General features: G+C 43.9%; 1 protein-coding gene across 1 annotated transcript in view; it reads right to left on the reverse strand.

The window, feature by feature from the left end:
- LOC121015138 (kinesin-like protein KIF28P) overlaps positions 1-12900 on the reverse strand; it is a 78660-nt gene that overhangs the window by 46769 nt on the left and 18991 nt on the right. Inside the window, exons 4-5 of the mRNA XM_040451886.1 lie at positions 11448-11483; positions 5750-5974 (exon numbers count right to left, since the gene is read on the reverse strand). Coding sequence (XP_040307820.1) covers positions 5750-5974; positions 11448-11483 — 261 coding nt within the window. The remainder of the gene's footprint in view (positions 1-5749; positions 5975-11447; positions 11484-12900) is intronic.

Here is a 12900-nt window from a genome sequence, read left to right on the forward strand (position 1 = left end):
AGCATGAACAGGGGAGGGTCGGAGAGAGAGGGAGACACAGAATCCGAAACAGGCTCCAGGCTCTGAGCTGTCAGCACAGAGCCCGACGCGGGGCCCGAACTCACGGACCGTGAGATCATGACCTGAGCCGAAGTCGGCCGCTTAACCGACTGAGCCACCCAGGCTCCCCTATTTTTCTAATTTTTTTTTTTAATTTTTTTTTTAATTTTTTTTTTTTTTTTAGGACTTCCACATGTTGAATAAAAGTGAGCACATCCTGTCTTGTTCCTCATCTTTGAGGAAACCCCTTTAGTTTTTTACCACTGAGTATAATGCCCGCTGTGGGTTTTTCACATGTGGACTTTATTATGTACATTGACTTATGTTCCTCTTAAATCCACCTTATTGAGAGTTTGCGTGATGAACACATGTTAAGTTTTGTCAAATGTTCTTTTCTGCATCTGTTAATCATATGATTTTTGTCCTTCATTTGTTAATGTGGTACATTACGTTGATTGATTTGCAAATCTTGAGCTACCCTTGCGTCCCTGAAATAAATTCTACTTGATTGTGGGAATGATACTTTTCGTGTATTGTTGAATTTGGTTTGTAGAAGATTTTTGCATGTATGTTCATCAAGGATATCAATCTTTAACATTTTTAAATTTGCATCAAGATGATGCTGGCCTCCTACTGTGAAAAAGTTGGAACGTTTCTTTCCTCTCCTATTTTTTGGAATAGTTTGAAAAGAATAGGTATTAACGCTTCTTTAAATGTTTGGTAGACTTCATCTGTGAAGCCGTGTGGTCCTGTGATTTTGTTTGCTGGGAGCTCTTTGAATGCCAATTCAGTGTTTTTCCTGGTTATTGGTCTGGTCAGATTTTCTATTTCTTCCCAATTCAGACTTGGACTTGTACATTTCTAGGAATTTATCCATTTCTTCTATCCATTTGTCCAATTTGTTGGTGTGTAATCTTTTGCAGTAGTCTTTGTAGAGAGAGAATGTGTGCAAGTCAGGGAGGGCCAGAGGGAGAGAGAGAATCCCCCGCAGGCTCCAATCCCAGTGCAGAGCCTGATGTGATTTCAAACTCCTTAAGTTTCTTGAGGTGTATTTTGTGGCCTAACATGAAATCTACCCTGGAGAATGTTTCATGTACACTTGAAAAGAATTTGTATTCTGCTGTTCTTGGATGGTATATGTATCTGGGCGATCCATCTGGTCTCATGTGTCATTCAAAGCCACTGTTTTCCTTGTTGACTTTCTGTCTGGACAATCTGTCCACTGACTTAAGTGGGGTGTTGAAGTCCCCTCCTATTGTTGTATTACTGTCAATTTCTCCCTTTATGTCTGTTAATATTGTCTTTATATATTTAGGTGCTCCTATGTTGGGTGCAGACAGATTTACAACTGTTATAGCCTCTTGTTAGAGTGATCCCCTTATCATTATGTAATGATGTCTCTTGTTACAGTCTTTGTTTTAAAGTCAATTTTGTCTACCCTAGCATTTGTTTTTTGCTTCCACATGCGTGGAATATCTTTTGCCATCTTTTCACTCTCAGTCTGTATGTATCCTTAGGTCTGAAGTGAATCCCTGAGGCAGCATATAGTTGGGTCTTGTTTGTTTGTTTGTTTATTCCATTCAGTCACTTTATGTTCTTTTGATTGGAACATGTAGTCCATTTACGTTCATTTTTTCCAAGTTTTGGTTTAAATTCTAGTTAGGGGCACTTGGGTGGCTCAGTCAGTTGAGCATCTGACTCTTGGTTTGGGCTCAGGTCATGATCTCCCAGTTAGTGAATTTGGGCCCCACATAGGGCTCCATACTGACAGCGCAGAGCCTCCTTGGGATTCTCTCTCTCCCTCTCTCTCTGTCCCTCCCCTGTTCAGGCACTCTCACTCTGTCTTAAAATAAATAAATAAATAAATAAATAAATAAGTAAGTAAGTAAGTAAGTTCTAATCAGTTAACATACAGGGTATTATTGGTTTCAGGAGTAGAACTCAGTGATTCATCACTTACATACAACATCCAGTGCTCATCCCAACAAGTGCCCTCATTAATACCCATCACCCACCTAGCCCATCCCCCACCACCTCCCTTCAGCAATCCTCAGTTTGTTCTTTGCCGTTAAGGGTCTCTTATGGCTTGCTTCCTTTTCTTTGTCCCCCCTTACCGTATGTTCATCTATTTTGTTTCTTAAATTCCACATATGAGTGAAATCATATGGTATTTGTCTTTTCTCTGACTGACTTATTTCGTTTAACATAATACACTCTAGCTCCATCCACGTTGTCACAAATGGGAAGGTTTTATTCTTTGTGATGGCTGGGTAGTATTGCATTGTGTGTGTGTGTGTGTGTGTGTGTGTGTGTGTGTGTGTACATACCACATCTTCCTTATCCATTCATCAGTTGATAGACATTTGGGCTCTTTCCATACTTTGGCTATTGTTGATAGTGCTGCTTTAGACATCAGGGCGCATGCACCCCTCCGAATCTTTTTTTTTTTATCCTTTTGGTAAATACTTAGTAGTGCGATTGCTGGATCATAGGGTAGTTCTATCTTTAACTTTTGGGGGAACCTCCATACTGTTTTCCAGAGCAGCTGCACCTGTTCATTACCACCAACAGTGCAAAAGGGTTCTCCTTTCTCACATCCTCATCAACATCTCTTGTTTCATGTGTTGTTAATATTAGCCATTCCGACTGGTGTGAGGTAATATCTCATCATAGTTTGGATTTGTATTTCCCTGATGATGAGTGATGTTGAGCATCTTATGTGTCCATTAGCCATCTGGTGTCTTCTTCGGAGAAATGTCTATTTATATCTTCTGCCCATTTCTTGACCAGATTATTTGTTTTTTTGGGTATTGAGTTTGATGAGTTCTTTATAGATTTTGAATACTAACCCCTTATCAGATATGTCATTTGCAAATATCTTCTCCCATTCCATTGGCTGCCTTTTAGTTTTGTTGATTGTTTCCTTTGCTGTGCAGAAGCTTTTTATCTTGATGAAGTCCCAATAGTTCCTTTTTGCTTCGGCGATGTGTCTAGTAAGAAGTTGTTCCGGCCAAGGTCAAAGAGGTTGCTACCTATGTTCTCCTCTAGGATTTTGGTGATTTCCTGTCTCACATTTAGGTCTTTGTCCATTTTGAATTTATTTTTGTGTGTGGTGTAAGAAAGTGGTCCAGTTTCATTCTTCTGCATGCTGGTGTCCAGTTTTCCCAACACCATTTGTCAAAGAGACCATCTTTTTTCCATTGGATATTCTTTCCTACTTTGTCAAAGATTAGTTGACCATATAGTTGTGGGTCCATTTCTGGGTTTTCTATTCTGTTCCATTGATCTGTGTGTCTGTTCCTGTGCAAGTACCATACTGTCTTGATAACTACAGTTTTGTAATACAGCTTGAAGTCTGGAATTGTGATTCCTCCAGCTTTTTGTTTCTTTTTCAGGATTGCTTCAGCTATTCAGGGTCTTTAGCAGTTGCATAGAAATTTCAGGATTGTTTGTTCTAGCTGTGTGAAAAATGCTGGTAGTCCATTTACACTTAAAGTAATTATTGATAAGTATATAGTTCTTGTTATTAGTAAACAAAATTTATTGCTCTTTTCCTTTGTGATTTAATAACTTTCTTTATTGTTGTGCTTGGAATCCTTTCTCTTTATTTTTTGTGTATCTTACGGGTTTTGGGTTTGTGGTCACCATGAGGTTCACATGTAAATTCAGTGTAAATAATAGTCTATTTTACATTGATGATTGCTTAAGTTGAAACACATTCTAAACGCTCTACATTTTTCCTTCCCCTCCACATTTTATGTATATGGTGTCATACTTTATATTTAAAAATTTTATGTATCCTTTAACTGACTTCTGTATATATAATTAATTTTACTACCTTTGCCTTGTAACCTTCATACTAGCTTTAGTAGTGATTGATTTATCACCTTTATGTCTGGTTTTACCAGTGACATTTTTTCCTTGCATAATTTTCTTAAAAAAAAAAAGTTTATTCATTTTGAGAGAGGGCGTGCACACACACGAACGAGGGAGGGGCAGAGGGAGGAGTGAGAGGGAATCCCAGGCAGGTTCTGCACTGACAGTGTGGAGCCCAGTGTGGAGCTGCGTGCTCCCTCCTGTGTGACTGGCCATGGCAGCTGTGGGTGTGCCGGTGGTCAAGGCTGGCTCCCCTCCTCTGGGGCAGGAGTCTTTTTGGATGGATGGGTGGGTGGAACACAGGGTCAGGACAGGCAGGGCTAAGGTGGTGGATGGAGAGCATCAGAACTGACTCCCACAAGGACTGACCAGCCAGGCTGAAGGAGGTCAAGGAAAACAGTACCTTCAGCACTCTCATTCCCTGAGAAAGCTCCTACAGATCTCTGATCCTCTGACACATGCCTTAAAATCACTGCTTCTGTGCTGGCCCTTTAAGAGTGGACTCTCGGATTCTTTAATTGATATATTTTTATTTATTTTGAGAGAGAGAGAGTGAGTGGGAGGGGGTCAGAGAGAGAGAGTGAGGGAGCGAGACTCCCAAGTAGGCTCTGAGCTGTCAGCGCAGAGCCCAATGCTGGGCTCGATCCCACGAACGGTGAGATCCTGACCTGAGCCAAACCAAGAGTCAGGTGCTTAATCGACTGAGCCACCCAGGTGGCCCAGACTCTTGGATTCTTATGGCGCTTTGCCTCTCCCAGAGTTAAGTCCACTGATTTTCAGAGCCAGGTATTACAAGGCTTGTCTTTCCGATGCAGGTCTCCAGGGCAGGGGGTGCCCTGATACCCTTGCTCGTGAGGGAAAATCTTGGCGCCTGGGATATCCTTCTCGCTTGGGCGTCATTATGCTTGGGCTTTGCTTTCCAGCTAGGTCTCCACCCCTCCTACCCTTCTCAATGGGGGTTATCTCTCCGTGTCTTTAGCTGTGGAAGAGCTGTTCTGCTAGTCTTCGAGTCATTTCCAGAGTGAGCTGGACCATGCGTAGTCATTGCCTCTGTGTGTGAGGAGGAGGAAACGAGCTCAGGTCCCTCTCCGCCATCTTCACAGTCTGCCCTCAAACTTCTTTAAGATGCAGGCTCTTATTTAAGCTTCCCAGCATTCCTTCAGGATCGCATTTTACAGAATAGGAAACGGAGACTGAGGGCAAGGAAGTTATTTCCCGAAGTTTCAAAGCCGGTAAACAAAGGGTCAGGTAATAGTCCAGTGTTGTCCCACTATTCCTGATCAGAGCAGGGCAACCTTCATTTATTCCCATTCTGTCTGTGACTCGGGCTGTGGCGTAGGGAACAGAGATGGTGAAATCCCAGCTCCCTGCACCGATTGCCCAGGCTTTGTAAATAACTGTTTCTGAATCTGGCTGGTGACGATCTAGAGTTCACTCTCTGATATCTACCGAGGAGTACGGAGGGGAAAAATGTGCTCGGTTTTATCAGAGATGCCAGTTAGTGGAGAGTTACATGGGTGAGCTAGTTTCGAAGACTTTGTCTTGCAACTTGCATGAATCGGAAAGGTAGTTGAGTGTCTGGTGTCCTCTAGGCTCAGGGATCTGAAAGCTGGTCATCATCGTACTGGGGAGCCAGGGTGGAGAGAGGCAAGGTGCCTCCCTTCCTCCTGCTCCTGACCCCGGAGCCCCTGGTTGGAAGCAGCCACCGTAATCCACAGGTCAAATCTGAAAGGATTCCGGAACACCCACCAGCTCCTCGTGCCCTCGGGGTACCCTCCCCACAGACCCCAAGCCTGGTGGGGAACCGGGACGGCTGCCTTCCCGCACATCTCACCTGCCTGAACTGAATGGTGATAACCATATGAGACCGGCTGCTGCTGGCGTTCATGTTGGTCGAGGCCGTGGTCCTTATTTTTGTCCCTCGCTCCATCAGCCTTTCAATCTGCGCGTAGTTCTCACAGGGCACTGACTTCAGGCCGTCCACATAAAAGCCCAGGTGTTGATCCTCCCTTACTTTTAGTCCTCCGGGTTGCTTGGTTCTAGACAGCAGGTCTCGTATCTGTGGAAAAAAAGAGTATAAACTTCAGGAAGCCAGGGGTTTCCATTTACATCGCTCTTACGCCTCTGCCTAGGATATATCAAATTAAAAAAAACTTATTGGGGCCCCTGGGTGGCTCCGTTGGTGAAGCGTCCGACTTCGGCTCAGGACATGATCTCATGGTTCGTGAGTTCGAGCCCCGTGTGGGGGGCTCTGGGCGGACAGCTCGGAGCCCGGAGCCCACTTTGGAGTCTGTGTCTCCCTCTCTCTCTGCCCCTCTCCTGCTCGTGCGTGCGCGCTCCCTCTCTCTCTCTCTCTCAAAAATAAATAAACATTAAAAATAAATAAATATTTATTGAACGAATAGATGCTAAATTTCGGTAGGTACTGGACACTCTCATAATTAAGGTGAGTAAGCAATAGGGGAACAGCCAACACGAGGGAAATCTGTTGTAACTGCTGGCATAAGCCTAGTTTTCTGAAACTCAGTTCTAGTATTTTCTAGTACCTCAGGCAGCCCATCCGGCCTGTGAACTCCCTTCCTGTGGGATCAGTAGATCCTGACATAGTTCCTGACATAGGAGAGGCACTCCGTGAATGCTTTTTCACAGGACGGTGTAATCAGAGCGAGGCTAACGAATAATGTTTAACACACTGTATGTTGTGCATTAGAAGCGTCTGGAACCACTTCTACAGCATGATGAAATATTGGAGTGGGTGTGCACGGGCGTCTGGCTTTCAACAGGTGCTTCTAAAACGTTTATGCTTGAGGGGCGCCTGGGTGGCTCAGTCGGTTAAGCGGCCGACTTCGGCTCAGGTCATGATCTCGCGGTCCGTGAGTTCGAGCCCCGCGTCGGGCTCTGTGCTGACCGCTCGGAGCCTGGAGCCTGTTTCAGATTCTGTGTCTCCCTCTCTCTATGACCCTCCCCCGTTCATGCTCTGTCTCTCTCTGTCTCAAAAATAAATAAACGTTAAAAAAAAATTAAAAAAAACAACAACAAACATTTATGCTTGAAACCCTTATTCTCTTATTGCCATGAACGTTCTCCCAGGAGCCTTGTTAACCATTTTATTGGATAAGCAACTCCTTTGGGGATAACATAGAAATACACCATCCTGGCCCCGGTCTGAATTACCACAGAGTCTCTGTTACAAAGTGGTGACATTTTACTGAAAACAGTGACAACTAAAAATAAAAATAAATAGCAGAGAATAGCGTGCTGAGTACCCAAGGTCAGCAGAAGGCCTGATGCACCTGGGGGGGAGGGGAATCATCGTCCCCCAAATGCTACCATCCCGAACCCTACTCCCAAGGGAAACTGATTCAATCCCGAAGGTATTTGCGCCAGTCAAGTCTAACAAGAGAATGAGGGTGATTCTTTGAATCTTCTTGTCGGAGATTCGTGAGCTGTCACACCTAGACCACGGCCTCGGGTGCAAGCCCGTGTTGCCTCTCACCCAAGAAGAGCCACTTCGGACAAGGCCAAGTAGGTCCTGCTGTGGGAGTCTGGTAGAGGCAGAGGCCCCCAGAGGGGTGGTTTGGTGGCTTATGGTACCGAGACGTCTGGGCTGGGAGCCTGAAGACCTGGGTTCTCAGTCCTTGTTTTGCTTCCAGCCTGGGAGTGCTTTGGAAAATCTCTTATTTTCCTAGGGTTCATAATAGGAGGGGGCGGATTAAACGATCTCTGAGATCTCCCCCAGGTCTGTTGCTCCACAGCTCTGCGTCCTAGAACCAAGACAAGATCGCAGATGGAACCTCGGGCGAGCCAAACTAAGACAGTGGACGTAAGGTGCCAGAGAGAGGGACAGATCCTGGTGCCAGCGCCCTCCAGGGAATGTCTCGAGATCAGAATTGGGTGACTCTCATAAGACCTTCTTCACTCACCTGGGCTTTCCCGGGACTCCCCTAACGCTGCCTCTATTTGGCACGCCTTCAAATCCAACTTCCCTCTGCTGCTAGAGAACGCTCCCAGAATCCCAGTCCGATTTTCTGATTTCCCTGTAAGATCCTCCACTGATTCTCCACTGCCTGCAGGACAAAGGCCCCTCGCTCTCAGGCAGGGCCTATCTTTGGCTTCATCTCCTGACGTCCCCACCGTGCATCCAACTCCGGCTACCCAGAGTACTTACTCACTGCTCCCTTCAGTGCCATGCGCTTTCCGGTATTTTTCGACTGGTGAAAACTAATTCTGGCCCAAAGTGCCCCTATCTGTGCCCCGAGTCTTCCCGCAGCCTCCCCAAGCTCATACACATCTCTCGAGGCCCAGTCTGAGTCCAGCGTTGACCGATGTTGCCAAACATGCCAGGCAGTCACACATTCCGTCCTCTCTGCGCCTTGCGCTTTACTTTTCATGCCACACATGTAAGGCATCACTGTCTGGAGAGGTGTTTTAAGCTCCCACCAGACTCCTCCGTGGTGGGAGTTAAGTCCTGGGACTCACTCGTCCTCAGAGTCTGGTATGATGTCTGAAACATCACAGGTACCTAATAAGCTTCACTTTAAGTACCTAGAGGAAGACTCATGGAATATGAGAAACGGAAATGTTCCTAAGATGTCCAGTGTTCTCATTTTAGAGACAAGAAGACAGAATTCTAGACAGCGTATCATCATAAACAGATGTCAGTAGGGAGACCACAATGAGATGCCCACCAGAAGTTGGTAATAAAAGAAATTAAATTGTCTTCCTAAAGTTATTGGTGTAAGGTAAAGGAGCCATACTATCTTCCAAGTCTTAGCAACTTGAAAGAAATAGAAACTTAACCAGTGACCTTGACATGAGAACCCATTTGGAATCCACAACTATATGGTCAGTCAATCTTTGGCAAAGCAGAAAAGATATCCCATGGGAAAAAGACAGTCTCTTCAACAAATCGTGTTGGGAAAACTGGACAGCAACATGCAAAAGAATGACACTGGACCACTTTCTTACACCACGTACAGAAATAGATTCAAAATGGGTAAAGACCTAAATGTGAGACAGGAAACCATCAAAATCCTACAGGAGAACACAGGCAATAACCTCTTTGGCATCAGCCCTAGCAACTTCTTTCTAAATATGTCTCCTGAGGCAAGAGAAACAAACAGCAAAGGAAACAATAAACAAAATTAAAAAGCAACCCATGGAATGGGAAAAAATATTTGCAAATGACACATCAAAACGATAGTATCCAAAATCTATAAAGACCTTATCAAACTCAACACCCAAAAACCAAATAATCCAATTTTAAAAAGGACTGAAGACATGAACAGACATTTCTCCAAAGAAGACGTAGAGATGGCCAACAGACACTTGAAAAGATGCTCAACATCATTCATCGTCGGGGAAATGCAAAGCAAAACCGCGATGAGATGCCACCTCACGCCTGTCAGGATGGCTAAAATTAACAACACAAGGAACGACAGGTGTTGGCAAGGATGTGGAGAAAAGGAAACCCTCTTGCACTATTGATGGGAATGCAAAGTGGTGCAGCCACTGTGGAAAAGTCTGGAGGTTCCTCAAAAAGTTAAAAACATAACTACCCTATGACCCAGTAATTGCACTACTAAGTATTTACCCAACGAATACAAAAATACTGGCCTGCCTGGGTGGCTCAGTCGGTTAAGCATCTGACTCTTGATCTCAGCTCAGATCATGATCTCACAGTCGTGAGTTTGAGCCCCACACTGGGCTCCATGCTGAGCATGAAGCCTACTTAAAAAAAAATCCAAAAATACTAATTCAAAGGGATACATGCACCCCAATATTTATAGCAGCATTATCTGCAATAGCCAAATTATGGAAGCAGCCTAAGTGTCCATTGACCGATAAAAAGATAAAAAAGATGTATACACACACACACACACACACACACACACACACACACACACACTGGAATATTACTCAGCCATAAAAAAAGAATGGAAACCTTGCCATTTGTGACACCATGGATAGAGCTAGAGTGTATTCTGCTAAGTGCAATAAGTCATTCAGAGAAGTACAAACACCTTATGATTTCACTAATAGGTGGAACTTAAGAGACAAAACAAATGAGCCAAGGGGAAAAAAAAAGAGAGATAAACCAAGAAACAGACTCTTAACTACAGAGCATAAACTGATGGTTACCAGAGGGGACCATCTGTAAATATTCAGGAGCACCCCTTTTAAGCCTAAAAGTGTATTGGCTATTGAGACGGTATTTCCTGTAGAAGGGTGTTCACAAAGAAATGGTCTGTTTGGGAGTTACAAATATTTAATTAAAGTTCACAGTATAATATGACCAATTCATGGGGAAAGGGCAGTGAGACCACAGTACATCTCAATGGGTATTGTCTTATTAGAAATTCTCTACTTTATAAGTGAGAAGACTGAGTTCTGAGTTAAAGTGATTTTCCAAAGTCACGTGGCTAGTCCATGAGAGAGCTGGGGTCTGAGACCATGCCCTTCCTTTAGGGACAGGCGAACCATGGCCTGGGGGCTAAATTCAGCCTACCACGTGTTTTTGTATGATCCTTGACATAAGACCGTTTTCCACATTTTTAAATGATTGAAAAAAAAATCAAAAGGTATTTTGTGGTATGTTAAAATTGATGAGAAGAACAAAGGCAAGAGAAATGTAGCTAAAATTAAGTCTCCTTACACCCCGCAACCCACTGATAAATCCCTGAGATGTGCAGAGCATGACCTTCCTCAAGGAATTCACGGCTGCCTTAATGTTGATATTTCATCAAAGACTAAAAGCAGCCTTATCTTAACAATAGGTTGCCCCCCCCAGGGGGCTTCTAACGTGCACAAATTCCTTAGAGACCTCTGCTATCGCTAACTCCCACTAACTAAAAAATATATCATCAGTCACTCCTCATGATCCCAATGCAGCCCCTTCTGCCCATGGGTACTGTCCCCATGCTATAATAAAAGCACCTTTTTGCACCGAAAATATCTCAACAATTCTTTCTTGACAGTTGGCTCATGGCCCCACATCAAGATTTATGTGAAATTTAAGTTTCAGTGTCCAGGAATCAAATTTTATGGGTACACAGCTGTGCCTGTTCATGCATATACCGTTTGCTCTACGAGGGCAGAAGTGAGTAGTTGCAGCAGAGACTGGCCCTTTGAAAATAAATTTGCCGCCACCTCCTCTACCCCACTTGCTGACTGAGGTCAACTGCTGCAGGATGTGTGGGAGCCCTGAGCCCGGAGCTGTACCTCCAAGGGCAGTGCTTTCTTCAAGGGTGGCGAAAGCAGGGGGCCGTTCCAGGGAGAGAACGGGAAATGCAGGATGGAATGACGTGTTCTGGAAAGGAAGGAGAAGTCTATGCGGCTGAAGCATAGGGTGTGTGGAGATAACAGGACAAGACGTAGAGCCGGAGAGGTGGGTCAAAGCTGGCTAGCCAATGCCAGGCTACAGAGTTCTGACTGTATCTGTAGTGCGGGGGATATTGATATTGATAGTATTAATATTGATTAAGCTGCAGAGTCACCCAGATTTGTGTGTCAGAGAACAGAATCGCCGTTACCTGCTCATTGTAAATTTCCAGCATACTGAATGTAACCTGTACAGAAAAGAACATAAAGTAAATATTCTTTGGAAAGTCATCTTCGGGAAAAAAAAAAAAAAGTAATGTAGGAACAACAAAAATTTCCCACAAAGGGAAAGGCTATTATTAAATATACCATATTTACATATACCATTATCTCTCACATGTCGTAAGAGATTCTTGCATAATTTTAATGATCTGGAGGAAGTTATTAATATAAATGAAAAACAGATAAACACCTCTGTGTGTGTGTGTGAGTGTGTGTCTTTCAATCTCAATTGGAAACAGAAAAAGATTATTTAAAAAAAATTTTAATGTTTTTCTTTGTGAGAGAGAGCACAAGTAGGGGAGGGGCAGAGAGAGAGGGAGACACAGAATCTGAAGCAGCACAGAGCCTGATGTGGGGTTTGAACCCATGAACTGTGAGACCATGACTTGAGCCAAAGTCGGATGCTTAACTGACTGAGCCACCCAGGTGTGCCAGAAAAAGGTTATTCTTTATTGTTCGCCCTCACTCTGAACATATGTACAGAAAAAGGTGGTTTTTACCCTACTGTGCTTTTGGAATATTGCTGGACAAGCCAGCACCCCTTAAGCAGGAGACTGGAGGGCTCTGAATGGCTCTAGCATAAAGAAAAGGCCCCACGATACTGACATTTGCCACCACCCCTCTACCAAGGGGAAGGCTGGCTTGTGCATTTCATTACCCCATCGTGGGTCTTGCCAGTCATGTCTCCTGTCCCCAGAGCTTCCAACTAACTTGAGTGTCACATGTTTTAAACAAATGGCCTAGGATTAGCAGACCAGGAAAGCCTCCAATATGAGAAAGCAAACAAACTGTAGAAAAAAGGAACTCCAAGAAAGCAGACAATGCATGGAGTAGAAGAAAACACTTTTAAAAGTCCTATAGGGACACCTGGGTGGTTCAGTCGGTTAAGTGTCCAACTTTGGCTCAGGTCATGATCTCATGGTTCGTGAATTTGAGTCCTATGTTGGCCTCTGTGCTGACAACTCAGAACCTGGAGTCTGCTTTGGATTCTGTGTCTCCCTCTCTCTCCACCCCTCCCCTGCTCACACTGTGTCTCCCTCTTTCTCAAAAATAAATAAACATTAAAAAATATATTTTAAAAAGTCCTATAATTCCTAGCATCAGAGAAAGAATTCTATCTATGAAAAAACAGGATGCTATTAAAAAGGAAAAAGAGAGTAAGAATGTTTGCACATTAAACTTGAGGAAAGATAGCCAAAGTGACAATGTAGTGGAAGGGTTGTAAGATAGAGTTGAGGGAATCTTCTAGAATAAAGGGGGGAAAAAAGACCAAGAAGTGGAAAGCAAGAAGTAAAACATTATACAATTAGAACATTAGCACAAGAGCTCCAAAATCCAATTAAGAGGAGTTCTAGAAGGGAGAACAATTATAAAAGAAATAAC

The sequence above is a fragment of the Herpailurus yagouaroundi genome, unplaced genomic scaffold (assembly GCF_014898765.1).
Source record: "Herpailurus yagouaroundi ecotype Mexico unplaced genomic scaffold, PumYag 205, whole genome shotgun sequence".
NCBI classification, from domain to species: domain Eukaryota; kingdom Metazoa; phylum Chordata; class Mammalia; order Carnivora; family Felidae; genus Herpailurus; species Herpailurus yagouaroundi.